The 25,891-nt window shown below is 38.4% G+C and overlaps 1 protein-coding gene across 2 annotated transcripts in view; it reads right to left on the reverse strand.

The window, feature by feature from the left end:
- Positions 1–1,798: 1,798 nt before the first annotated feature.
- The window catches only part of fhl3a (four and a half LIM domains 3a), a 28,996-nt gene continuing 4,903 nt past the window's right edge, over positions 1,799–25,891 (reverse strand). Inside the window, exons 1-6 of one of the 2 annotated variants that reach the window (XM_058398877.1) lie at positions 19,921–20,039; positions 7,759–7,937; positions 6,783–6,957; positions 4,970–5,139; positions 3,737–3,923; positions 1,799–3,643 (exon numbers count right to left, since the gene is read on the reverse strand). In XM_058398877.1, the coding sequence (XP_058254860.1) occupies positions 3,492–3,643; positions 3,737–3,923; positions 4,970–5,139; positions 6,783–6,957; positions 7,759–7,914 (840 nt within the window). In that variant the 5' untranslated portion in view covers positions 7,915–7,937; positions 19,921–20,039 and the 3' untranslated portion in view covers positions 1,799–3,491. Of the gene's footprint in view, positions 3,644–3,736; positions 3,924–4,969; positions 5,140–6,782; positions 6,958–7,758; positions 7,938–19,920; positions 20,040–25,891 lie in introns of those variants that run through there. The other variant, XM_058398869.1, reaches the window with a different exon arrangement.

Below are 25,891 nucleotides of genomic sequence, written 5' to 3' on the forward strand. Positions count from 1 at the left end.
CCACCAGTGATCCCGGCGTTTCTTACCACATAGTTTAGCAGTTTAGCTCCAACCCTAAATGATCACACCTGATCCTGATAATTATACTCTTCAGGAGCATCGGAATATTAGGTACAGATGTGCAAAGTCAGGCTTGGGAATATATTTCTGTTGTAGTTTACAATTTCCTTATGAAATAAAGAATTTTTCTGGACTGACATTGCTGAAACATGTCACTTAAACATCGTCCAGGAAATTACAAATAATTTGTTATTTTTATATCAAAAATCCAAACAGAATTTGAAAAGAGCTTTACAACAGCTTGCTCAAAAGTTATTTACTTTTTTACTTGTGAGCAAGCTATTTTAAAGCTCTCTTAAAGATAAAGCAAAGTCATAAACAGGCAATAGTTCAGATGATCAACAAATAGACTGGAATAGATCAAGCAAACTTGGTAAAAGTAAAGCAGCAGGGCCAAAACTGAAGCACTGCACATTTCATAGTAGCAAGTTTTATAAAACCACTAGTTATTTGCAAGGAGCAGCAAGGAATGAGCTGAGGTTCGTAGTGAACATATCATTGGGAACAGGTGTAAAATTTGTCCAGGGAGTGACAACAGGCAATGACAGAACAGGTGATAAGCCTTGTAGCAGTTTTCGGTGGAGGATGGGAAATGGACTTCCAGTAGTTATAGTAAAACATTCAGATTGCATTTTAGCACATAAAAAATCATCTTAATTTACTCCTGTTTTTTCCCCTTGTGATCAGGCTTTAGCATTTGTACATTTAGTATGCATCATTCACATAAGAAATGAATGCAGTGTAGCTTTAAAACTCATTTAACTAGCTGTACAACTCCACATCCCTGAAAATATTTTCCAGATGAATGATGCACCTCATCCTCCTCTTCATGAAACAGGGCATATTAGGTGTAGGGAAAACAAGATGTAAGTCAAAAATATTTCATTCCAGTGAATTAAAATCTATTCTAGGGAAGAAACCAAACACATTTGGTAAAACCAGAGAAGTTCCAAACAGATACAAAGACTGATAAGGACAGGAGGTGCATTATTCATGTTTTTAATTGACAGAAAGGATTGCAGGACATCTGGTTGAGACTAGAGGTGCACAAAGAGAGTGGGAATTGCGTGGGATGCAAAAAAACGATTGCACAAGAAAAAGGTTCTTATTTTTATCTGGGTGTAATCAGATATGAAATGCATAGGTGTGAGTGAACTGTCAAATCTGAAGCTCATCAGATAAAGAAATAATCATTCTTTAATGTGAATGGGATTGATGCATTTACTGCATTCATTCATTCATTCTTAGTAACGTCCTGGTCAGGGATGCAGAACTTTTAATTAGACTCTTGGCCTTTATTTACTTGGAATATATCATGGGCAGGTAAAAAATAAACACAATAACAGGGTGAGTGGGATTAAAAACAAAACAGCACACATCTATATTAAAATTTTTTTTTTTAAAAATGGTGGGGGACAAAACCCATACCTGGGTTTAAATCCCAATACAGATATGAATATCTGGATCAATAAACAGATATATATTATATTATATATTATATATATATATATATATATATATATATATATACACACACACACACACACAGTATCATTGTTCACCCACGACAGATCCTAAAAGGCACCCTTGATTATACCATGTACATTATATATAAATATATAAAGCAAATCACCTATAAACCTATAAAGTTTTCTTTCAGATCATTAAAGCCTGCTGTGCAACAGATTTGATCAATATCTTATAATACATTCGCAGAGGAAATGATACCAAAACCTGATTAATTTATAAAATATTTATTAACAAAAAACAGACATTTAGATCAGCTTCAATCTTTTTTTTAACCACTTTTCCAATCTAAATGTCTACATTACACATTTCTTTAAACAAAAAAAAAAAAAAAAAAGCATTAGCTAACTCTGACTAGCCAGCATCAAAGCTCAAAGTGAATACATACATTTAGAAATATTTTATTTTGTGAAATTAGTATTATTACCTTCAGTAACAAAGCCATAAACAAAGACTGGTAAGGAAATAATAATGAGAACAGCATGCATACCATTCTGCTGACATATTCATATTGCAACATACATATTTCCTGGGACTTGCCCAGTCATACACCCTCTCAATTGTGAATAGAAATATAAAAAATAAGAAGAAGAAGAAAAAAAAAAGAAGAAAAATCACATAGCATATAAAAGACTAAAGAAAAACAGGGAAGTATTGCGCATGTGTATAGAAGACCACAGATTATACAAAGAAAGAAAGCGGTTTGTATTCAGTTTATATGCAGTGTATGCATGCTGTGTCTTTTTATTTATTACTACTATCTGTGCACAAAGATATTGCTTAATTCAAGCCATAGTGCAAATGCATGAATGTTTTCTGTAAAACACATCACACTTCATTTCCCACATATTTTTGTACAAGTCACTTTTTGGTGTGATCTACATACATACATTTATTAGGAAAAAACCCCCCAAAAAACATTAATGCATTTTGACATACAATACGCCCAGGAAAAATAAAACAAAGAAACGCATCAAAAGTGCTTAAATACTACAAACCTCAAACAGTCAATGCTAATGCTTTCTTCAACTTTAACAGATTTGGATCAAACTTTCACATACAATGCCAAATGTGTGTTCACATGGGCAATGATTTAGTCTAATACAACCTAATCCAAGTCTTTTTTTTTGGTGGGACTGAACATATCTAGTGGACCACAGAGCTCTTTGACGTTTAGGGAGAAATCTGCCTGAGGTGTTTTATAGGTTGTAATCATATAGTCTATCTATACTTTACTCACTCTTAACAATCAGAATAGTTCGACTGAACCAGAACAAAAATAATGGATGGATTATGCCTCTGTGATAATTACTACATCTCCTGGTTGTAGTCCTATGATGAGAGAGCTCTGGTGGTTAATCTAAAGCATTGCTTAAGCACTACTGTTACTGAATGGAAAAAATGATGGACTGCTTTCCATCCCAACAAAGTGAGCAGTGCAGCTGAGGAATCTGTAGTTTGATGAATACAGAAAGAGACATGCAGCACTCGGAGCTGAGCATGTGTTCTCTGCTTTGAGGTTAAAAAAGACCTACAAAGACGGCATAAAGTTATATAAAGTGAAAGCACCACAGGCTGAGCAATGCTAACTAGTAAGGCACGATTCTGAATAGACTGGTTTCCAACAAGCAGGATCTTGCATAGTAACTCTTTTGCAAACAAGGAAATTCTTAGACAAACTTATCTTTACCTAATAAGACAAAAAAAACAAGGTTTCACCATCTGCCAGTATGTTTTGTGTGTGCTTAGGAAAACCACCCTGTCTGAGTATCAAGTGAGGATACTATAATCACCACAGCTTTTGCTGATCACTATTTGTGAAAACTAGATGGACTCTGAGTCTGTAAGTATGGAAGCATGCGTGTGTGTGTGTGAGAATGGAGAGAGTAGTGTAAATACAGGCTCTATATATTGCTGTTGCATTCACGACACAGGATCTCATCCCTCTCAGGAAAGAAACCAGCTCCTACAAGCGACACAGAACACCGGGTGCAGGTGAAGCAAGACTGGTGCCATTGCCGCTCCTCGAATGAAATGTATTTCCCTCCACCAAAACCTGAGAACACAGACACATGCATACACACATGCAAATGAGTTATACCAAAAACATAATAATATATCATACAGGTGTATATTAACTCTGATGTACCTGTGATTGGTTTGCTACAGGCCTCACACTTCTTAGCGTAGAGATTTCCAAAACACTTAAGGCAGTAGGGACGGTCGTCTCGGGAGGTGAAGTGCTGTCCAGCTAGCTGTATTTTACAGCCTGCACACAAAAAGCACTCCTTATGCCATGGCTCATCGCGGTAGGTCACACCTCCCTTGGCCAAGACCTAAAACAGATAGACACATTAAATAAAACATTGTATAATACGACTTATTAATTAGATTTGGCATGAGACCAAATTTCTGCAGAGCAAATATTGTTTGGACCCCCTCTCCCTCTCCTCCACTTTCCAACAATGAAATTGTTACATTATGTTGATTCACAGTTTTAATTTTAAAAACAATATTAGATCTGTGTTTCTTGTGTACTACTTTAGGTATAACGTAATTGCCTTGTATACCTTACTTAGTGCACTAAATAAAGCACATGCCATTGGATATTCAGGCACAGAGGAAACAAGAGCTGAAAGTTTCATGGCAAAAGAACGTACTTCTCTCTTTAGACTTATTCGAATAAAATTCAAGTGATTTGCCCCTTAAAACTGCAATACAAGCTGTTGCAAATAAGTGGCAGTAGATTCATGAACTTTATTGTAATATGCCCAAGCTCCTTGTACAATGAAATGTGTAGGTTTCTTGTTTATACAGCTGCTGCATTTGAAAAATAAATATAAATATAAAACACTATGTTTAAAATTCTGAATGCATTACATAGCACTGGAGATGGAAGAGAGAAATATGTGAATAAAATATTGTAAAAATAAGAAAATATGAAAACTATCCAGTTTAAGGTTGTGTTTAAATGTGCTTACAGAGATGCACATGGACGTTCACACTAATTATAAATGTCAGTCCACCTGCCATCGAGTTTCTGAGAAGTATGATGAAACCAGAGTAAGACCTGGAGTAAGTCTCATGCAGATATGGGATGTATGCTAAGCTCAGGACAGAGCTGGGACATGACAATTTCTAATAGTGAGGACAATTGTTTAATTCAAGTTTCATTTTGTCTCTTAAGGATATGTTCATAACAGGAGGCTTAGTTTTGTAGAAAGCTAGATCAGTTAGGCATACCAAAATCCCAGAGTGACTCAGTGTGTGGCAGCTGAAATACTGAAGAGGAATGTAATTTGGGTTGATTAGGTATTAGTAATGCATGGGAAAAATTCTTGGTGCCTGGGTGCTGCTGTACTAACTATTTACTGATACCAACCTGTTTGCATCGAGTGCAGCGAGGGGCAAACTTGTTTTCATAGCAAGGCACACAGTAGTGATCATCCTTATCTGGGATAAACGACTTGGAGCCAATAGGCTGCTTACAGCTGCTGCAAATAAAACAACCCTCATGCCATGTGTTGCCAGCATACTCCAGCTTCCTAGTGCCTGAGAGAGAGAGAGAGAGAGAGAGTGAGTGAGTGAGTGATTGAGTGAGTGAGTGAGTGTGTGTGTGTGAGGAGAAAACTGAAAACTAAGAAACATAAAACAAAACAGTTCAGCAAGTTTATTCTAATGATCAACACACAAAGAAAGTGGCTCTTACAATATACATTTAATCTAAACAAAATGGCCTTGTGCTTTAGGGCAGAAAGTATTCTTCAGAAGGCAGTTCCACTGTGATCACATAAAAAAAAACACCCCACACACAGATTAAATAAAGATTTTTAGTGACAGTATAATGACCTGATATTGTTATGCTCAATAAGTGACTTTCAAAGACTGCTTGGTGTTCACAGGTTCTACAGATGAAAAGGACAGCTGAGGGTTTCTTCAGTAAGGCCATATTAAAGAGCTCAGTACAGCTTTAGTCTGCAAAGGGAAGAAAGAGGACAAAATCCTCCAGGCTTTTGTGAAGAAATATTCAGCTGGAACATGGCTTTTGACTTGATGCGAAGAGTACAGGAGGAGTCATTTTCAGTCTAGAACCCATGGGGTGAAATTAATCTGAGAAAAGTGAATACACTTTGGTATGCAATGTGTGTTTAAGTGAATTTCTGTAACATAGACTGTATTGTTTCTGACTTTGCTGTTCCCACATCACAGAAAGAGCTCCTGACCACTAACTATGTGTCTTTCTGCAAAATGAAAGCCTTGGTGTAAGATGCATGAAACAAGTTTTGCTCTGTTGGAACAAAGTAATGTCTTTACATTCTAGATTATTACTACAGAATTAGTAAGACCTGTATTGGGCTGTTTTTGGACATTTGACAAAAACCATAACATTGAAAACTACAGAATTCTCTCTTTTCTTTCAATTAACGAGTAAACAAATCCCTGTAGGGAATCTTTCCCTATTTTATTACTCTTTCTGGATGATACAGCCCTTGATGAAATAGCTTACAGGCTTATCTCCTCCTCTCATCAGATGTTTGGCAGACTGCCACGCACAAAAGATTTGGCTGAGAGACAGCAAGATCGGCACACTGGCAATTACTGTCATATCTTGCCTTTATGCTGACTGCTGAATTTTTTCGTCTCTCTTTCTAGAACTGGATCTTTTCCATCTCTTTCTCCTACTCCCAATTTCTTCCTTAGCCAACAGCTCTTGTTTGGGATTTTACCTGCTCATGAATGGCCTGCCTCCCATAAGCACAGGGCAAGAATTTATAGGACTTCCACTCCATACAAATATGCTACATGTAAGGTTTGAACTTGTCCCCGAGTTATCCAAAAGTGCTGTACAGATAAATTCTGATTATGAGTTTATTATTCATCTTCATTTGCACTAGACTCAGGAACAGCAGTCTACTCAAGGGCACCATGCTCACACACATTCACAACAACTGGTAACTGTCGGTAGGCAATTTACATATAAGAATATTTTTGCGTTGTGGTTGGAAAAAGGATTAATATCATGATCAGGATTAAATCAGGGACCTTGGCTTGGAGTTGTGAGGGGCAATGCTAATGCTGCACCACTGTGTTTCGCCGTTTTCTTCTTTATATTCAAAAGGACGGTACTACCTGAGTGAATCTAGCCGACACAAACAAAATATCTGATTCAGACAAAGTTCTTGGTATGTTCTTACCAGGCATGACAGTCTTGTCACAGGCAACGCATTTGGAAGAGAATTCGTTGCAGTAACAGTCGTTGCAAAGCAGAGATTCATCCTGGCTGGTGAAGGGCTCATCAGCAAGTGAGCGGTCACAACGGAAACAGCGGAAGCAGTGCTCATGGTAGTGTCTATCTTCATAGAACAGCTCCTACACACACACACACACACACACACACACACACACACACAGATGAATTGCTATACATGCACTGCACACCATCAAATGTGTTATGACATTAGTATTATTGTGTGTGTGTGTTAAAATTACTGACATAGAACCACATAATACCCAGGTCACTGAAAATTGCACAAAACTGGTTAACAAAAGTGTGTGTGTGTTTTTTTCCAGTAACAGATTATTATCTAACCAAAGATATTTCCAATGACGTTAAAAAGTTTCCATAGATAATGTGCAAATCAGTAGCACATGGATGACGTTTATTGCACCCGGTATATGCATGTATAAAATAAATATGCAAACAAACGGCAGTGTAACTTGTTACCTGCATACAGTAGAACAAAGACAAACACAGTTTATTGCCTCCCGACCCTCAGTGTCAACAACAGATCAGCCTGTTCAGTGCAAGTCCAAATCTCCAGATCTTAATTTCCTCCATAACTTAAAATCATTTCCTGACTAATGTTTACTAGGCAATGAATGATCTGCTTTGGCAGATGCGCTTTTCATTTAAAGCGGATTAAACCTGTAGGTAAATTGGTTCCAAGGGATTAAGCAGTTCATTCTGGTCATTGAAATGCTGTGTAATGTTTTAATCATTACTCTTTTGAATGAGTTTATCATGGGGGGGGGGGGGGGAAATCTAATTATAAAATAGCTTTGATCCATTCTAGCTCAAAGAACCTGTCTGATGTTGGAGTCTCTGTTAATTATAGGGGCCTTCTTTGGAGGTACAAAACAGTAATTTTCAATTTGTTGTTGAAAACCCACCCTCGCATCATGGCCTATCAGCTCATTGCACTCATCGCAGGTGTTGGCAAAAAGGCTGTCGTAGCAGGGGATGCAGTATGGATTCTCCTCCGCCTGGATGTACTTCCTTCCATACAGGGATTCTTTGCAGTTGTCGCAATCGAAGCGCTCACTCATGTTTCCCTGCTCAATGTCAGCCTCTGTAAAACAAACACACAGATAAGGAGGGATGAGTAATATATGTGGAATGGATCTGGTAGGAAAGAGAGAAAGAGCTCGCTCTCGTTCATGAGATTTCACACATAATGCCCATTAACTTTTATAGCTCTGTGATAGCAAGCCAGGCACACAGACAGCTGCTGTCAGAAGGAAGTGACAGCCAATAACTCAATAAAATCTCCTTACCCAACTGTCACTTTTGCATGAAACTTTCAATAAAACTGCAGTGCAACTATTTCGTTGCTGCACATGCAAATATTTCGGGAAGAGCATTTAGGCAGCGATGCACAGACCACCTGCTGTATACAGAAGATGAGTGGATGAGTTAAAAGTATACAGAAGCAGCACTTTTTGCATAAAACATACATACCACACATTTACACCTATTTCACACACCACAACACATCAACTAACATGACCTTATCACAAACTTATATCCTTGTATTAACAGGATCAGGTTTCCAAAACATCTTAAAAGACGCTGATGGAGAGCTGCATGTGAAATAATATGCTCCTTGGGCAAGGTTATCCATGTTCTACCACCCAGTAATGATGATAATCACAGCCACAAGGGAAATAAAGGAGCGGTCCTTATAGTCTGTTTGCACTGCCTGTCTTACACAAGACCTCAGGGATCATGTAATCACTAACTAAAAGATAAAACGAAGCCAACACAGCTTCTCTGTTTCCTCTTCTCTGTTCTCAGATGACAAAATGAGTGTGGGTGTGAGTAATTCAGATAAAAAGGCATACCCAGGATGAATAAATGATCAGCTGACATGCTTTTGTAGTAGTAGGGCACCACTTACTCTTTCGAGATAGGTGTTTTAAGAGCTTCTTCACATTACAGTCAACTATAAATCTGGGCAAATTAGTTTGGCACCATAGCCTGAGTCTTCCTTTGCCTTACATCACTGAAGATCTTCTAATGAGGAAGGTGTGTGACCTTTCAGGTTCTGCTGAAAACAAACAAACTGTATTTCTTTTCAGAGCCAAGAGAAAACTAGAACGTTGTCATATTTACTAACATTTTGAATTATTTTTCACACACAAATTATAAGAAATACTTTACGATTTGTTCTAAATCAGTTCATGTAAATATGTGGCTTAAACTTAAAGTGTACATTTACCTAATCTCTGTTGCCTGAAGCAAATAATATTTACTTAAAAGAAAGATATTTACAGAGTACAATAGACTTAATTCACCTGTATTAATTAAGCAAAAAATATTACAATATTACTAATGAAATATGTTTTAAACAGCAAGCCAAAAATAAATAAATAAATAAAATAAATAAATTAAACAAAAAGGGCAAATAAATAAATAAAATAAAAAAGCTAATTGTGGCTAAACTAAACTAAACTAAAATAATAATAATAATAATAATAATAATAATAATAAATAAAATACTAATAATCTTTTCCAGTCTATACATGCTTATATTTTTTTTCCCTCAACTACTAGGTACTACTATTTACAGGTAACACAGAAGGTGCCAATTCCACAGTCCCAAGCTAAAACCCTTGGGAAATGGCATCATTGCAGGTGCAGTGTAATAGCTTACTGCTGCATTATGTCTGCTACTATTTAAAACTATGTCTTGAGCCTTTTGATTAGGTTAAGTGGATATCTCTGTCTATTATGCATTTTCTTTTTACGCATATCCAAATGTGTCACTGGCTGCCATCAGTTTCTTGGTGTCTCAGCCATTCTAATAACTGACAGTATGAGTGGAATCACTGATGAAATCAGAAACAGCTTCTCAGCAGCTGGCTTGCACCTGGGATTCGAACACACAGCCATCTGGAACGCTGATCATGACTCAGTGTTGTGCCGCTAATGTGTCTCACTTCCTGATGGGAAGTCATTACCATGAGCTTTGATTCTATCTGATCTTGTGAGCCAGTCTCATGTATGTAGGTACTGGTGAAACTTAGATGGATGAGAAACAGGAAATGTCAGTCTATATGGACAGAGGATTGGAATGTTTCCTGTAAATAAATGAGTAAATATATATGGGAAAATCTTTTGGCTTAAAGTGAAGCTCACAGATGTATGCAAATTTATAAATTGCTTAAGTACACTGTTTTCCTAATTACTGGTGTTCAGAATGAATGCAGGACTCAACAAGGACAAACTACGTTCCAACTGCAAGTATATTTATGGCCTTAGGGGACAAGAAGACTTTAGATATAATAACTTCCATTCACAAGTACACACAGGAGCTTTGAGCCTGCTGATTCCAAAACCTGATATACAGATACTGTTTTGTCAAGGGTGGGGATTGTTATTACTGCACTATGGCAATTGGCAAGTACTTGAAACATTGTACAAATTCAGCTAAGGCAACATGGAGCACACAAATGAGTGGACAGTTTGGACATGAGAAATGAACCCAGGGCAGCTCAAGACTTGGTTCTCAGAAAGAAGGGTATGAGGTCATCATTGACCCTGGGTCAAAACATGATTGAACCCAGAAGCTGGGAATGTAAAGTAACCACTCTGCCTGGTTTAAAAGGCCCTGGCTGGCTTTGGTTAAAAGCTAAGCAGAGGGAGTGAGACTGAGAGCAGCAAAGCAATACTTACTGGCAGGGCCAGGTTCATGTTATAATCGCTCTTATATACTTACAATGTAGAAAAACTTCATGTTTCTTTACATTCTCTTGTGGGAGAACCGTTGTTGAGGTCATGTAGAAATCTTTCACGGTGGTTTGCTAAACACTTACCCCAAACCTTAAACCTCTGTGTCACATCACATCATCATCACAGCAAGCTGATTAATGACCTTTTATGGAAGTGCAATGGTAGACTGCAATGGAATGGATAAGAATCAAAGAAACCTCTTCATTTGCGATGTTAGCATGGCAATTCACATTGGTTACAAACACCACAAATTTCATGCCAAAGCTTCCAGAATGGATCCTGAGGTATATTCAATTATTTCTAAAAAATAAAAATGGAAATAGTAGCTAACATTACTCCATATCCCCATCATGAACTCTTTAAGGAGGTTTGTTTATGATTGCAGGAACTGCACTTGGTCCAAAAAGATAAACTTGTGACTATGATGGATTAGCTTGTGCTTGGATCCCAAAACTCTCCACAAAGCAGTTCCCAAATATTCCGGATGTTTAACTTCCTGTGCAAAAGCTGTCATCAACAACTGTACACTGGAACTTCTTTAGGAGAAAAACTAACCAAAAGAACATACAATACTACACTTCCTGAACCACTATTAAGGATTTTAACTATCAAAATACTACTACTTATGTTAGACTCCTGTTTAAAACCTTTAGTGGCTATTCCGCCACACTCTAACCGCAATATGATGGAATAGCATGTGAGATATGTCATGCAGGAAGACTACTATAGCATGCTGTGCAAGTCACTTTGGAGGAAAGCATGTTAGTCCAACAGAAAACAGAACTAATCTCTTGACCAAACTCAGATCACGCTCTGATTCACTTTAAACAGGCTGGTTACGTTTCTCCCTGGGAACCAGACCCGGGCTCTTCCTGTTCCCAGAACCAACAAGGATTGAGTTGGACAAGTCTTTCATTTGGAAATAGGAAACCATGGTCTACCACATCACACAGGCCCTAAACTTTAATGGCACAGTTGTGTGCAGGTACAGTAAGACTGGGTAAAGTACTGAGAAGTACAGTACTACATTCAAGTTTCTAAAATCACCCAATAAAAATCAAGGTGTTACCAGAGTAAAGAGAGCAAGAAAGCAATCGAGAAGTATGTGGTCTGCAGGACAGAGTAAATTAAGCACAATACATACATATAGAAGAGAAGCCTTAACCCTGAGACTATAATAGTGGAAAAGAACTATTCTAGGCAGAAAGATGGTAGGAATATTGTGTGTGTGAGTCATTATTTTTTCCTTTTAGCTTAGTTGAAACTATGGAAAGTGAAGGCAACCTGTCAGCATCCTACTCAGAGTGGAAACAGTGTGAAATATAGTTTAAGGATATAATTTCTTGTTTGATTTTTATTTATCTTTTATTGTTATTATTATTATTATTATTATTATTATTATTATAGTACTCTGTTAGCAAACAGTGATTAGCAAAAAGCAATGATTACAGAAGTCTGAACAGGAAGACAGAGACAGAAAGCAAGCTGGAAGAAACGGTGCTTTTAACCAAACACTGTGGACAGACACACACCAGCACAGCATGATCAATTTGCTCACTGGAAAATAGCCAGACAATCCAAAGCTCCAAGTCTGATTTATAAACAGGAGAAAATATAGCACAGAAGAGCAGTGTACATCAAGTCAACCTGAAAATAACATAAATGATCCAAATAATCCAAGTACATCAACATGCAGTAGTATTTGCTTATATAAAGATGATTCACATAATGATATCGTCCGAGGGTTAAAATAAATTTGTGCCATAAATAATCTTAAGTGATGCCTACACTTTTTACTGCGAATAAGATGGCCTTATGATGGTTTCGTACACCAGAGCACTCTAAACATGCTACATGAACAATTTCTTTTCTGAAATCATTCAAAGTGAAGTGTAACACTTAGCTGCTAAAGTAAAAGAGATGACAGAATACAGACGAAATAAGGAGTGTGTCTGTCTCCCTTGCTGTTTTTCTGAAGTGCCAGAGATTTTATCACTGAAATACAGGGAGAAAAGTGCATTCAAGAGACCGTGCATGTGCACTTGCCATTGCCTCTGGCTTTGGCTTTCACTCTATCAGATAAGACAAAAGAGGAGAAACAGAGAGGAAAGTAAGGGAGAGAATGACTCTTATCAGAGGAAGTGAGGAGGCAACTGTGCAGAAAGGGCAGATAACCTAAGATTTAAACATTCACACTAGTTTATTTAAACATCACTTCTACCAAACCACTGTGAGGAAACGGACAGAAAGCTCTTTTGTTTTAACAAAGTAGTCAGAGAGTAAACTCCAGGCCATGGAATTTGTGCTGTCCTTGGATCATGCTTGCGAGGCCACATCATGGCCATGCATGGAAACAAAGCCGTCTGGTTCTTGTTGTTTATGCTTCAGAATCCACATAGAGTTGGGGCTTGAACACTGTTAGTAAATAATTTCTTCGACTTTGACCTATAGCTGACGTCCAACACATTTTTCTTTCGCACAAGGACGTCAACAACCTGTTTGCTAAACCCCTCTACACAACGGGGTACAGAATTTAACTCTATTTTCTCTTCCAAGTGTAAAATAGTATGAAGGAGAAAATGTCATTAAATATGAAATGTGAATAAAAGTGTACTTTAAAATAACTGATGAATGTCACTTCATCTTCCCTCGATTACAATGATTTACTACTACTATAAGTACTAAAGTAACTTAAGAGGCACTTGACAGCATCTGGTCTCTAAACTGTTATGACCATCTTCAGATGACTATCAAACAACCATCTTTAATATCAACAGCTGAAGATTGTAAAAACAGCACATGGTCCATTTCCAATTTTCAACTGTTCAGTCTTAGTACGCCTGAGCTCGGTGTAGCACCAGATTCCTGTTCTTGTCTGAAAGGAATAGAACCTGATGTGGTCTTTTGTTGTTACAGTCTGTCCACCTCATGATCCACCATGTACATTCTATGTTGCTTTTCTGCCCACCACAGTTGTAAAAAGTGGTTATTTGGGATATTTGTAGTCTTCCCAACTATTTGAAACAGTCTGGTCATTCTCCTCTGACCTCTCTGATCAATAAGGTGTTCCCCCCCCACACAACTGCTGCTCTGTGAAAGTGTTCTTGTTTTCTCACCATTTTGTGTAAACTTTAGACACTGTTGTGCATCCAAGGGGATCAGCATTTTCTGAGTGACTGAAATCACATTTCACCCCATCCTGATATTTGATGTGGATTTTAATTGAAGCTCTTGACCTGCATCTGCATAATTCTATATATTATATATTGTGCAGTAGGTACATGACTGGCTGATTGGATAACTGCATGAATAATAATAAAAAATTATATTATTTGATATATAAATAATATATTTATTTATTTATTATTTTATATAAATTTATATTATTAATAAATTCATATTAATATAATGTAATAAATTTATATTAATAAATTTATATTATATTATTATATATAAATAAATAAAACAAACATGACAAGGTGTGCTATAATCAGTGACAAAGTGATGTAACATTGTTTAACACCACATACACTAGTCAGCCATAACATTATGACCACCTGCCTATTATTGTGTTGGTCCTCCTTTTGCTGCCAAAACAGCCCTGACCTGAGGCATGGACTCCACTAGATCCCTGAGGGTGTGCTGTGGTATCTGGCACCAAGATGTTAGCAGCAAATCCTCTATGGGCCCCACCTCACATCTTACAGGACTTAACGGACTTAAAGGACCACTGCAGAACACCCCACAAGAGCTGCAGTTTTGGAGATGCTCTGATCCAGTCATCTAGCCATCACAATTTGGCCCTTTTCAATCTCGCCGAAATGTTATAAAAAACAAAAAAAACCCAAAACTGAATCTTGAAGATTTTCCTGTGCCAGGAACAGCATCAGACTGATTCAATGCACAAACACTCTGTTCAAAAATGCTGAATAAACATCTCACAGAAAACCATATGAACTACACACACCTTTTTAAACCGTCTGTGTATCCCATGGCCCTGTGTAAATTATTACTATGAAAATGAGAACATTAGAACCTGTGCATTGATATAAAGCTGTCACCCAGCAATCTGGCAACTCAAGTTAAATTCTGGATTCAGATTTGTGCAGTGCTGCGATATTAAATAACTGAATATATACCTGCTAAACCCTATGAGGGTTCTCTGCATTAACGACGCACTAGATGGAGTTAAGAGAATAACAACAGGGTCTTTATTATCATTTTTGACAAACAACAATAGCAATTTTCTGGCTTAACAGCTAGCTGTACAGTCTGATCTCAGAGTTGACTCTGCTGTTTTGTGTTTGTGGGGTCAGGGCTGGGCAGAGTAACAGACATACATGAGGTCTAACCCGTCATTCCCCTGAGCTCTAAAAGACAGCTTACTGCTACTGGGGCTTGCACTGGGCACTCTACTGGAGGTAACTATCGTAAACATCAAGGAACCATAATGAGTAGTTGCCATATGGCCAGTCATTGACAGCCATGTAATTTGTCATTAACCTGGCTTTTCACCAGCACAAAGGTGTAAATGTATAGCATGTTGTATAGTCTGAGCAAACCACAGATCTCTAGGCTAGGGGAGAGCTGTAGGATCTCATTTCATGGAGACACTGATACCCTTGCTTTAACAAATATGGCCGTAATGAATCTCGCCGTCCCTTTGACTGTTTCTGAACACATATCCATGTACTTTGAACAGTTGCTCTAAGATCTTACCGTGGCTGGTTCTCATAGAAGAAGCTCCAACCAGAACCGCCCAGTGTCTGCAGATAAAATGTCCTGCTCTACCTATCAATTCTTTGTAAGTCACTCTAAATAGAAGTTTCTAAAAAAATGAATTAATATAAATGTAAACACTCTGTACAGCTTCAAAATACTAAGACGCTATTTCAAATTAAAATATTAGTATATATTGTAAATATTAAAAGCCTCCTAGTCAGAGGTTAAGCTATTTGTTTATCCTGAAGGAGATCCTACTCTACCTTATAGTGAGGTGAGCTTCAGGTTTTACAGGGACTTTAAAATGGCATACAAAAAAGGCAGCAAATAATAAAGAAAGAGCTGCGCAAAAAAAAAAAAAAAAGATTAATGGAAAATGGATTTGTTTCAATGCCCAGCTGAGAAAAGGTAATAGTGTAATCATTGTCTGGGTATTGAATGTGTAAGACTATATACATGTGTAGTCTATAATGCTGCTGAGCGGATAAATATTTGGGAATCTGGAAACTGAGCAGCCTTTAGATTTCATGATTAGAATATGATCTCTCACTGTGTGGACTCCGCGGTTATCCTACATCCCAAATGAACATGTGCTTATATGGAAACAGCATTTCTAGATATCTCATATCGTTACCAGGAACGTGAAAATACATGCAGTTTTACATTCTATCTACAATAGTATAAATTATCGACAGAGGTTTTGCCGGCATTTTTTTCCTCGTAGAAGAAAGAAAAAAAAGCTGCCATACATTACAATTTCACATCTGGTTTCCATTGACAAAAGTATGCAGTCAACTCCAGCGTGCCAAAGTAGGTTTTGGAGAGTCACCGCCTAGAGAATGCAGGAAAAGCAGTCTTTTCTACACACTGCTGTGGTATTTGCCGGTAAGAGCTTAGTGTGTGAAAGGAATGCAGAAATAGAGGTGGGATGGACAGACCGAGTGGCAAGGGAAGTGTACGATGAGCTAAACCACTCATGGCATGCAGAGAATCAACTGAAATGAGAGTAGTGTTGAACTGAAAGAGCAGGGTGGATGAGAAGAGTAGCTGCAGGAGGTCTCCATGGTGCCGGAGGGAAGAGGGGTGTTCAGGGGCAAATGTATGACTGTACTAGAGGTCACAAGTATATTATTCCACCCCGAATAAACAAACACGATCCTAATCCTATGAGACCACACTCTCCTCCCTTTCCCACTAACCATACGGAGCAGATTTATGACCAAACATGGCCATTGTCGTCACTGTCCTTCATTTGTCATTAACTTACCCCAAAGTAATAGGCATGGATATCCATCTCTAAGAACTCCAAGCCCTTAATGAGGTTGTATACAAGGTCCTCAAACTCTAGCCTTGTTTTCTTAGCTCTAACACATCAGCCTCAAGAAAGTCTTAGCAAGCGAGTGGTTTACATTCAGATGTGCTCCTCGGGAACTTATCACAGATTGGTAATGAGGGCTCTACTTAGCGACATCAGATGATCTGGCACATGGCTGGAGCATGGCTTGTTCTTGTGGCCCCCAGGGTTCTTCATTTTAATCCCGAAGGAATGGAATTCAGCATAGTTTGGTATAATATGCAAGCTGTAATGTCACTCAAGCTGTGCCAGACTGTGATGGGTGGGTTAGAGATCATTCGCCATGTGCGACACTAAAATAAAAGAAATCTTAAAGCCCATTTCAGTTGAAAAATACATCAGTCACTACCTTTTCTACTGAATCTTAATGGTAAATAAAGCTTAATTGGAACAAGAATAGCCTAAATGACCAGTGGATCTGCTGGAAGAGCTAGTGAAGTGGCCAGCTGTTTTTTCTGCCTGAACATTTCCAGTTGAGCCTGAAGAATTAAGCGTGGCACTGCAGGGGTTTGGCATTGCTTCATGTCTGATGTGTGGCTCTAGCCCTCTCAAACACTGGGCACAAAATAAGTACACAGTGTAGTGGTCTGGCAAGTGCTAGGGGTATTTGTACACCATTTCCTAGAGCCAAGGGTGGGCTTCTAAATTTGAGTGGTGGTTTACTACATAATGTATCAAAGAGCTTTTTAACCCCAGAGCACTTGTCTCAATGGTGTGCCTCTGCATGTCGGTAGTGGAATGAGGCTTGAACTAATGTATACACTGATCACAAGAGGCAAGAAAAATAAATTGGAACGGTGAAGATGAATGATTAGTGTAATGGGCTGAGTGAATAGCTGATCTTAAGCCCAGCTTTTAGGGGTGACAATGACCTTAAGCTCTGCACGGCAAGTTTAGAAGGATAGAAAAACAGCATAATTGCAGGGTCAAAATACATCCACCCATGTTGAAAAATCCTGGGAAGTGCTTCAAGGAAAACAAATTTTTGCTCTCTCGTTCCCTTTTTTCCTCTCTCTCTGCCGGAAAAAGGGAACATACTTGTGCCATTCAAAGTCAAATGCTTTATTAACATAATTATTATCAGTAAAGAACCACTTCCGCACGATTAAAGCAGAGGAAACTGTTTGCTTGCGCTATACAGTTTTTTGTTATTTCTATTTATGTGCAGGTTCCTTATCCTCCAGGTTTTATGGTTTCCTCCCATTGTCTCTCAGAAAACAAACAAACATGAATTGAGCCTGATTGGTTATGCTAAAGTGCACGTCGGTGTGAATGTATGTGCATTGGTGCTCGGTTAGGACTTGGATAGGATGACTGAATCTAAAGGTTTTTTCCAAATCTAATATTTCTTTTCATGCAAAGCTATAAAATAAAAATAGAAACTACACATTGGACCAGGGGTATTCATCTAAAATGTACAAAAGGTACTTCATGTATCCACTTCAGACTAGCACCATGGACTCAGAACAGAGGAGACTTGCGTTTTGAACATGAAGCAGGCAGAATAAACATGTACTTCTCTGTCCATTCATTTTCGGTATCATTACATAGAATAGAATGTTCAATCAGACTAAAAACTCTAGCCTTATAGCTAGTCTCTGGTTAGATTAGCAATAGTTAGGGTCACTGAATTGCAGACTGCTTTTTTTTTCCTCCCATATGTTGATTGCCAAGTGATCTGCTGAAATACTTTACTGGATCGGCATCCAGACTGCAGTGCACCAGTTGATGACCACTGTAATAGTGGTAACAAATATGAAGCAAAAAGAGGTGAAAATCGGTCTTAATTCGGTTGTGATTCCTAAAACACTGATTCTAAACCCAAAGTGCTAAGACTTAGCCACAGGGAGCACGCAGTCAGTTTGGTTTGGACTCCATCATCAGGCACTGTGGTCTCAGACTTGATACTGATGTATAAGCACTAAGGACCAGATTGCAGCCAAAGGTAAAGCAGTTGCTTGGTCAGCAAACCGATCATCTGATGATGCCCACATGCAGTCACATGCAACTGGAAGCAATTACCCCTGACACATGGCTGCTGGTAGAGGCTGTAGATATAGCATGGACTGACCTTTTGGTTAATGCACCAGAACTGCGGTAAACCTCTACTTCATCATTTATTTTTCCCTTTCTTGGTCTCTCTCCCTCAAGCCATCTCAGTGACTGGTCAATGCATCTTTTCATAAAGCTTTAGTTCAACCCTAAATGGCTGTGATTTTTTTTTCCCTTTTCCAGTACTGTTTTATCTGTTAGTACTGGATCAGAAAGCAGAAGTTTTCTACCCGTTAAAAAAAAATGAGTTGCCAGATAAAAAAATGATAACATATGACAGAAAAGATTCTGCCAAATGGGAAGTGACTCGAGATGAACAACCAGCAGAAGTCATTTCCAGTATTTTTTTTTTATGCTTTTTTTTTCCCTCTCAGCTTTATGACTCTTCCCCTTGGAAACTTGTAAACAGTGCCTAGCTCCCAGGGGCAATAAAATGCTGAGCGGTGACGTGTACGTTCAGCATCCTTGCTTGGAGAGGTCAGAGAAGCACATATTCAGCCTCAAAGCATGCATACACACACACACACTAGTTTTGAGCCCATGCAATAATTCATTCTGTATCTTTCTATACATAAATAAATCAAAGATATATTTAGAAGTCAGCGGCTAAAATTCCCAGTTATATGCAACGACATAAAACAATAAAGAGTCACTGTCAGTAAGAACCAATATTCTTTAGCAGCCACAAACTCTGAGAACCCACACACATCCAAATTCACAATGCTCACTCGTAAAATGTAGCAGATTCTCACATCATCTAGAGCAACTTATTGAAGTACTTTTCAATAGAAGAAAATGTATTCTTATACTTGTTTAGTGCAGCCTGCAGTTAAAGATAGCAACAAGCTAAGAAAAGCATAAACAGGGGTCTGTGCTCAATAAGTGAGACATATTTTGTCTTATTAATTTCACGGCATTAACTGAATAAATTATAGTAGTAAATAATATACTTTAAGGAGAACAACTGAGTAACTAAGCTAAGGCTTTAAGGAGTTTGACTGTTTAACCTCTACCAGAGATTTAAAAAAAAAAAACCATAAGCCCCCATCAGCTGACATGCCTTGTGAAAACACACACTCTGCTACTTCCTGTATGACCCAACACCAGAGACGTCTCACACCATCTGACACACAAATTCAGACACTGACAGATGAGCAGCCCATCACTAATATTTAGCGCAAAAAATACTCACAGAGAGGAACTCAGAGAGGAAAGACAGACACGCTCATTATTTGGTTGAAAGGCACAAAAATAAACAGTGGCGGCAGCGGCACACCGAGAAGACAATGAAGGAGTTGTTCAGGAAGAGCCGTCACTCTAACAGCTGCCTGCACCCCTCCTCTAGACCCTTTGTTTATGTCTCTTAGCTATTGCTTTCTGCTGAGTCTTGCAGGAATATGCGCAGCACTCTGACTCCATGTCAGCTAGCTTCAGTTGAGCCATTAACATCACAAACAGGTTTCAGCACATAATTTCCTGAAGCGATGACTATCATGCAGAGGAATGCAGAATAAATTGAAATCAAAAGTTGTTTTAAATCAATAGCACCCACTTGTCCAAATGGCTAAACAAGCTATGGTATTTAGCACATGTTTTTGAATCACAATCTTAGGGATGCTGTACCTTCCTATGAGGAGCTTCCAACTACCATGCACACCTCCTGATTACTTCCTGTTTTCTCCTGCTCCAGCTCTGGATTCTCCGTGGCCCCTGATCACTGTTTGCAGCTGGACCTAGTTTATCACACCTGTATCAAGTATTGATATCCCTCTCTCTGCAGTCTCTCTCTTTTTGCATGTGTAGACACTATAACTCTGATCACTGTTACTGTGCTCACGGTGTTTGTTTTTAAACCTGGTGAAGTTTATATACGAGTTTTTCCTGGTTTTGAACTCCACCGTTGTTTACACCGAGTATGGATTTGCTTATTATGGTTTGCTTGTTACGTGACCCGTGATCTGAATTATGACCACAATTCATGCATAAACTTTTAAATAGTCTTTTGTGTTTACATCTACACCTCGACAACAGCAAACTGATACCACATATAACTCAATATATCTACATTAGATTAGATAATGCGCCTATAAATGTCATATTAAGCCTGTTTCAGATACAGCTGTAAAATCCTCTTATATAGTTGTGCATGAATGCTGGCAAAGAAACCCAAGCATAGCATAAAATGTGCCACCTCACACATTTCAAATATTTCATTTAGCCATCATCAGGGTGTACTACTATATAGGACGCCACTGGTGTCCTGTATAAACACGTCAGACCTTTCCAAATCATTGAGAACTAGCACAAATACCTCTGAACAGACTACCCACACAAACACGGTTACATAAACAAATGCTTCTTTTGAACATTAACCCAAGAAAAAGCACAACTGGTGTTCTCTGCCATTGCCTGCTGGTTTGGACTTAAACACGTCTTCCCTTCTCCTCTTTTATGAGTCTCAGCAGATGCATCAAAACTAGACCACCTTCCACCAGGTTTTACTCTAATGGTCACAAGGGTAGATATCTTTTGTTGAAAAGTCAGCAAGTAGTGTCCATCAGTTTCCATCAAGAATCCAGATAGATCCTGGTGGACTGTCAAAAACTGAGGATGTGTATGAAATCAGGTTGTGGTGAGGGGTCGCTGATCTGCAGGGCTCTTTTTTTCCCCATTTCTGTACTCTGGGGGCTTTGTCCCAGGCTTTGAAACACAGCACAGCAAGCTGTACAGCTGGAATGAACTCACTTCAAAGGTGCCTATAAATCAAGCTGCCATGGCCCCATCCCCCCTTAATTCCCTCTGTCGTCCCGCAGTCTAAGACACAGGGCCACGCGTGTGCCAGCGAGGGGGAGAGACATTACCTCATAGACACAGTGCTCTGGCTCCTGCTTTCTCTGCCTCTGTTCACTGCAGCGTGATCTCCGTTACCTTCTGTTCGGGCCTTTCGCTATTCTCCTGGATCATGCTCACTATTTAACACTGGATGTCCTATCGATTCAGGCTCTTTTGGGAAATAACATATAATAATAAGATTAAGAAATAATAAGATTTTCCCAGAATATATCACAATTATTGGTAATACCACAAATGTTACTGGAAAGTGATGCACAAAATCCCTCTTTATGCCTCAACATCTACTTGGTAGCAAATGACTGTGCAAACAAATTGAAAGTGTAAATAAGATATGGAAGGAATGTTACGGGGGCTGAAATAATATTGTCATGTCCAGTAAATTTTTAGAAAGTTCAACAGGTTAAGCAGATTTCACGTCTGGACTAATAGTTTTTTTTTTAAACAGAGTTTCCCGGTAGACAAATGGGTGCAAGAATCAGAAAAAGGAGGAGGGGGGGGGGAAACAACCCTCAAGTTTTGCAATAGCAGGATGAACTTAGTGTACTAGTGTGATAGATCTTAACTATAGCATGTGTTTTCAGATCCCACTGCATGCTGAACTTCAACTGGAGTGTTTCTGGAGGATGGTGTAACTTGTGTATATGGAACGTTTATTACTTTTTTACCTTAGCTATACTAATTCATTCAAATTTCCTGGTGACAAAAACATGGAATGGACAAAACACTTTTCACTTACATGAGATTATGTGATGAATTTTTTACTTGTCATTGTAATTATCTGTAGGTCATAAATATAATATGCATAATATGTAAATGCAGCATTGTAGCATAAGTGATTTCATGTGACGGAATGATCCTAAAATCACACAAGTTTCAGGGGAAAATTATTTTGACTCCTTGAATAATTTTGAACTGGACAAAAGGCAGTGGTTTTCTTTGATCATCAATGTACATTACACGAGTCATTCGTTTGAGTGAACTGCGTAACATCTGGTCAGCATTTTGTCCCCCTACTGGGGCAGACTATAGGACTGTTTAGTGTTTCTTTGCCTAGCTGCCTAACACAGAGTCCTCAACGAACATCGAATATTATGTGTGAAACATCTCCTGTGTGAAAACAGCAGCATTACCATTGTTTACTGTTCCTTAATTAGGACTTCTGAGGTGGAGCACAAGTTGAGGAAGGCATATATGTCTTTGAGGCAACAGAACTACATCCATCATCTTGTTATCGCTCTGTGTCACATGGTACACTCTTTATCATTCAGCAATGCAAAAACACCATTTGTCACTGGCACCACTGATAAAGTTCTTTTTGTCTGAAGAGTGAACAAAGATAACAAGGCTAAATTATGTACATGTCCAAGCAGAAATTACTGCTAATCAAACACAAATGCCCTCTGTCTAAGGTCACTGTATTGCCACAGTACTGCCTTAACCCTATTTTATGCATGTACTGTAGATTAACTGCATGATGGATTACACTGGTCTTTTCCTATTAATAAAAATACTTTTTCTCGTGTTCCCCTTAATAAAACAAATCTGATTTACATGATAAAAACAGATGAGCAGCTTACAAATAAAAGAATACTGACAAATGCATTAGATTAAATGCATAAAGTTACTGCTACTTCTGCCACTAATATTAAAACAAAACTGCTCTGTGGTAGAAAGTAACACCAGTTTCTGGAAAAAGATTTTCATCCCAACCAAAAATGGCTGGCTTTTTCTCATGCGTTACATTTTGCACAAAGGTACTGAGCCTTTGTCTAGAGTCAAAGCTGGCAAATAACCATCACTCCTACTCATCTAACCTCACCTCTTAGCTGTCCTAGGCACAGAAGAGTTTGAGGCATTGGATTATTTTTTATTTAACTACTTAAGAGACAATTAATCTTATAACATTTATAAAAACAGGAGGACACTTGTTTCCTCTTAAGATCCTCCTCGAACATTCAGTCACAGATGTAGCAAGTTTCTACTGATGGGTCACTGAGAAACTGATGATATCAGCATCTTGCGTAATGCAGACCCTCCTCTGCTCCCAGGCTTTAGGAGATTCATATCTCTTGCTGCAGATATTAATGGAAACAGATAAGAAATGCTACAAGAACTGAGAAGGCTGAAACAAACACACACAAAATAAAAAAAAAAAAAAAAAAAAAAAAAAAAAAAAAAAAATCACAAGCTGATTTGATAAACATAATTTAATATACGAAATTTGACTCCAGTCTCCTAATGATCACATGATATGATATTAACACTGTTGGAGAGTAATGAAGGAGGGCAGGCCACATGCTGATGGACTTAACACAGTGACTGCATGCTCAAGGCAACATCGTCAACATCTCAATCCCTTGATGATTGTCCTGTCCTGGTACACAGATCTACTGCATGAAACCCTCTCTAAAGCGCTGGGCTTCTGTTCTACATCAGATCCCCCTCTCAAGCCGTCGTCCTTTTATAGCCACATCAAGTACACTTTCTCCCATTTATGGGCTCCTGTAAGAAGCCAGCGAGAGAAGAAGTGCTATCAAGGTGTCCCAACAAAGGAGACAACTACCACCTCTGCCTCTCCACAAAATTAATTGCACCTTCAAATCCCTCATCAGTAGTGCCATCCCATGCCCAGAGATTGGCAATAAACACTAGATTCTGTGTGTTGAAGAAGAAGGCTAGGCGTATTCACTACTGTTTATGGTCTATTGAGCAATGCACAGTGGATATCTTATTCCTCATAGCATGGCTGGCCTGTCTGAGCCTCATTTGCTGTCTTGATTTTGCAGTGTATGATGTTTGAATGTTTCCAACTCAAGAAACAACACTTCTGTAGTTATATTAGGACAATCATGCACAAATGGCAAGCTATCATGCTCAGCTGTACGCCATTCTGTGGGATGACTGGGTTAAACCAGTCCATTTGTGCACAGAAGAATTTCTAACATATAACAGGTTGTCTGTTGTTAAGGTCTAGGTTTGTTTGGATCTCCAAAAGAACCAAACCAAGTCAAAGCAGGCACGCATGCACACACACACACACACACACATACTCACTCTATTACAAAATGGAAACATGTACGCACGCAGTTTGTCCGATTACACTTCATCTCCCATGATGTCACAGTCATTTGCTCTTGTGCTTTGTGCTATACAGATGTGGAGGTTAATTAAGTGTTAGGAAGTCATCATGGCTAATAATCCTGTCTTGGCGCTCATTCCAACCGAGTCTGTGCAGAGGCAGGCAGATTATTCAAGACATGCAGCACTGACGCCAGTGCTAAGGCACAAACAGCAATCTCAGACTGAATAAGGCTGTTCTCACAATGGTTAAAAAAAAAAAAAAAAGAGGATTTTTTGCACCACGTGTAACAAAATGTTTGTACATTAATCATATACACAGAAGCCTGCACAGGCAGGAACAATTTATATATATACACACACACAAAAGTAATTATGCACTATAATTATGTCTAAAAAAACTGGTACAAACTATTACGTTTTTTTTATTGCATAACATTTCAACCACTTATAACAAACAACCAAACCAACCAACAATACAAATCTTTTACAATAGTCTTGAAAAAAGAAAAGTAGAGGACAAAAAAACGCTTGCGTTATATCATACCAAAACTCATGTCACTTAAAGAAACGTCAATTAAATCCAGATATGGAGTCCAAACTTGAGGAAAAGCTTCAGTAGACATATGACTAACACAAGTAAGAAATTCTAAGGGAATCATTTCCCTAATATTCTTATGCCATCCTTACAAAGATGAGGTTTTGTCACTGATCCAAGTTAACAATATATTTTTTTCTGATAGCAAAGGCTAGAATGTCGAATAGACGTCTGTAGAACTTGTTCAACAAGTGTCCAACTAGGAGACCTAGAATCAAAGACAAGGGGTCTAACTGTAGCTCAGGTCCAAACATACGCCTCATACAAACAACTTTGACCAGTAAGCTCTAATTACAGGACAGTTCCATAATAGATCGATATAATCTCCCTCTTCTCCTTTACATTTAACACATAATGGGGAATTACTTGAGTCAAAGTTGCTTCTGAGAAGCGGTGTGATATGCAATCTATGCACAGTCCTGCGCTGAATAGCTTTGGCTCTATTGCAGATAGAGATCTTATTTGCCTGACTCCAGACCTGTTCCCATTCCTTCTCTGTGATGATAGTCAACTGAAGCTCCCTCCCCCATAATCTTCTAAGGTCCTTCAGGGCTAAATCTTACAATTTTAATGTTAAAAACATTTACACCCGATATGCTGATCCTGCAAAGAGTCTTACATCAACTTTTCAAAG

Source organism: Hemibagrus wyckioides, linkage group LG01, assembly GCF_019097595.1.
Source record: "Hemibagrus wyckioides isolate EC202008001 linkage group LG01, SWU_Hwy_1.0, whole genome shotgun sequence".
Lineage (NCBI taxonomy): Eukaryota > Metazoa > Chordata > Actinopteri > Siluriformes > Bagridae > Hemibagrus > Hemibagrus wyckioides.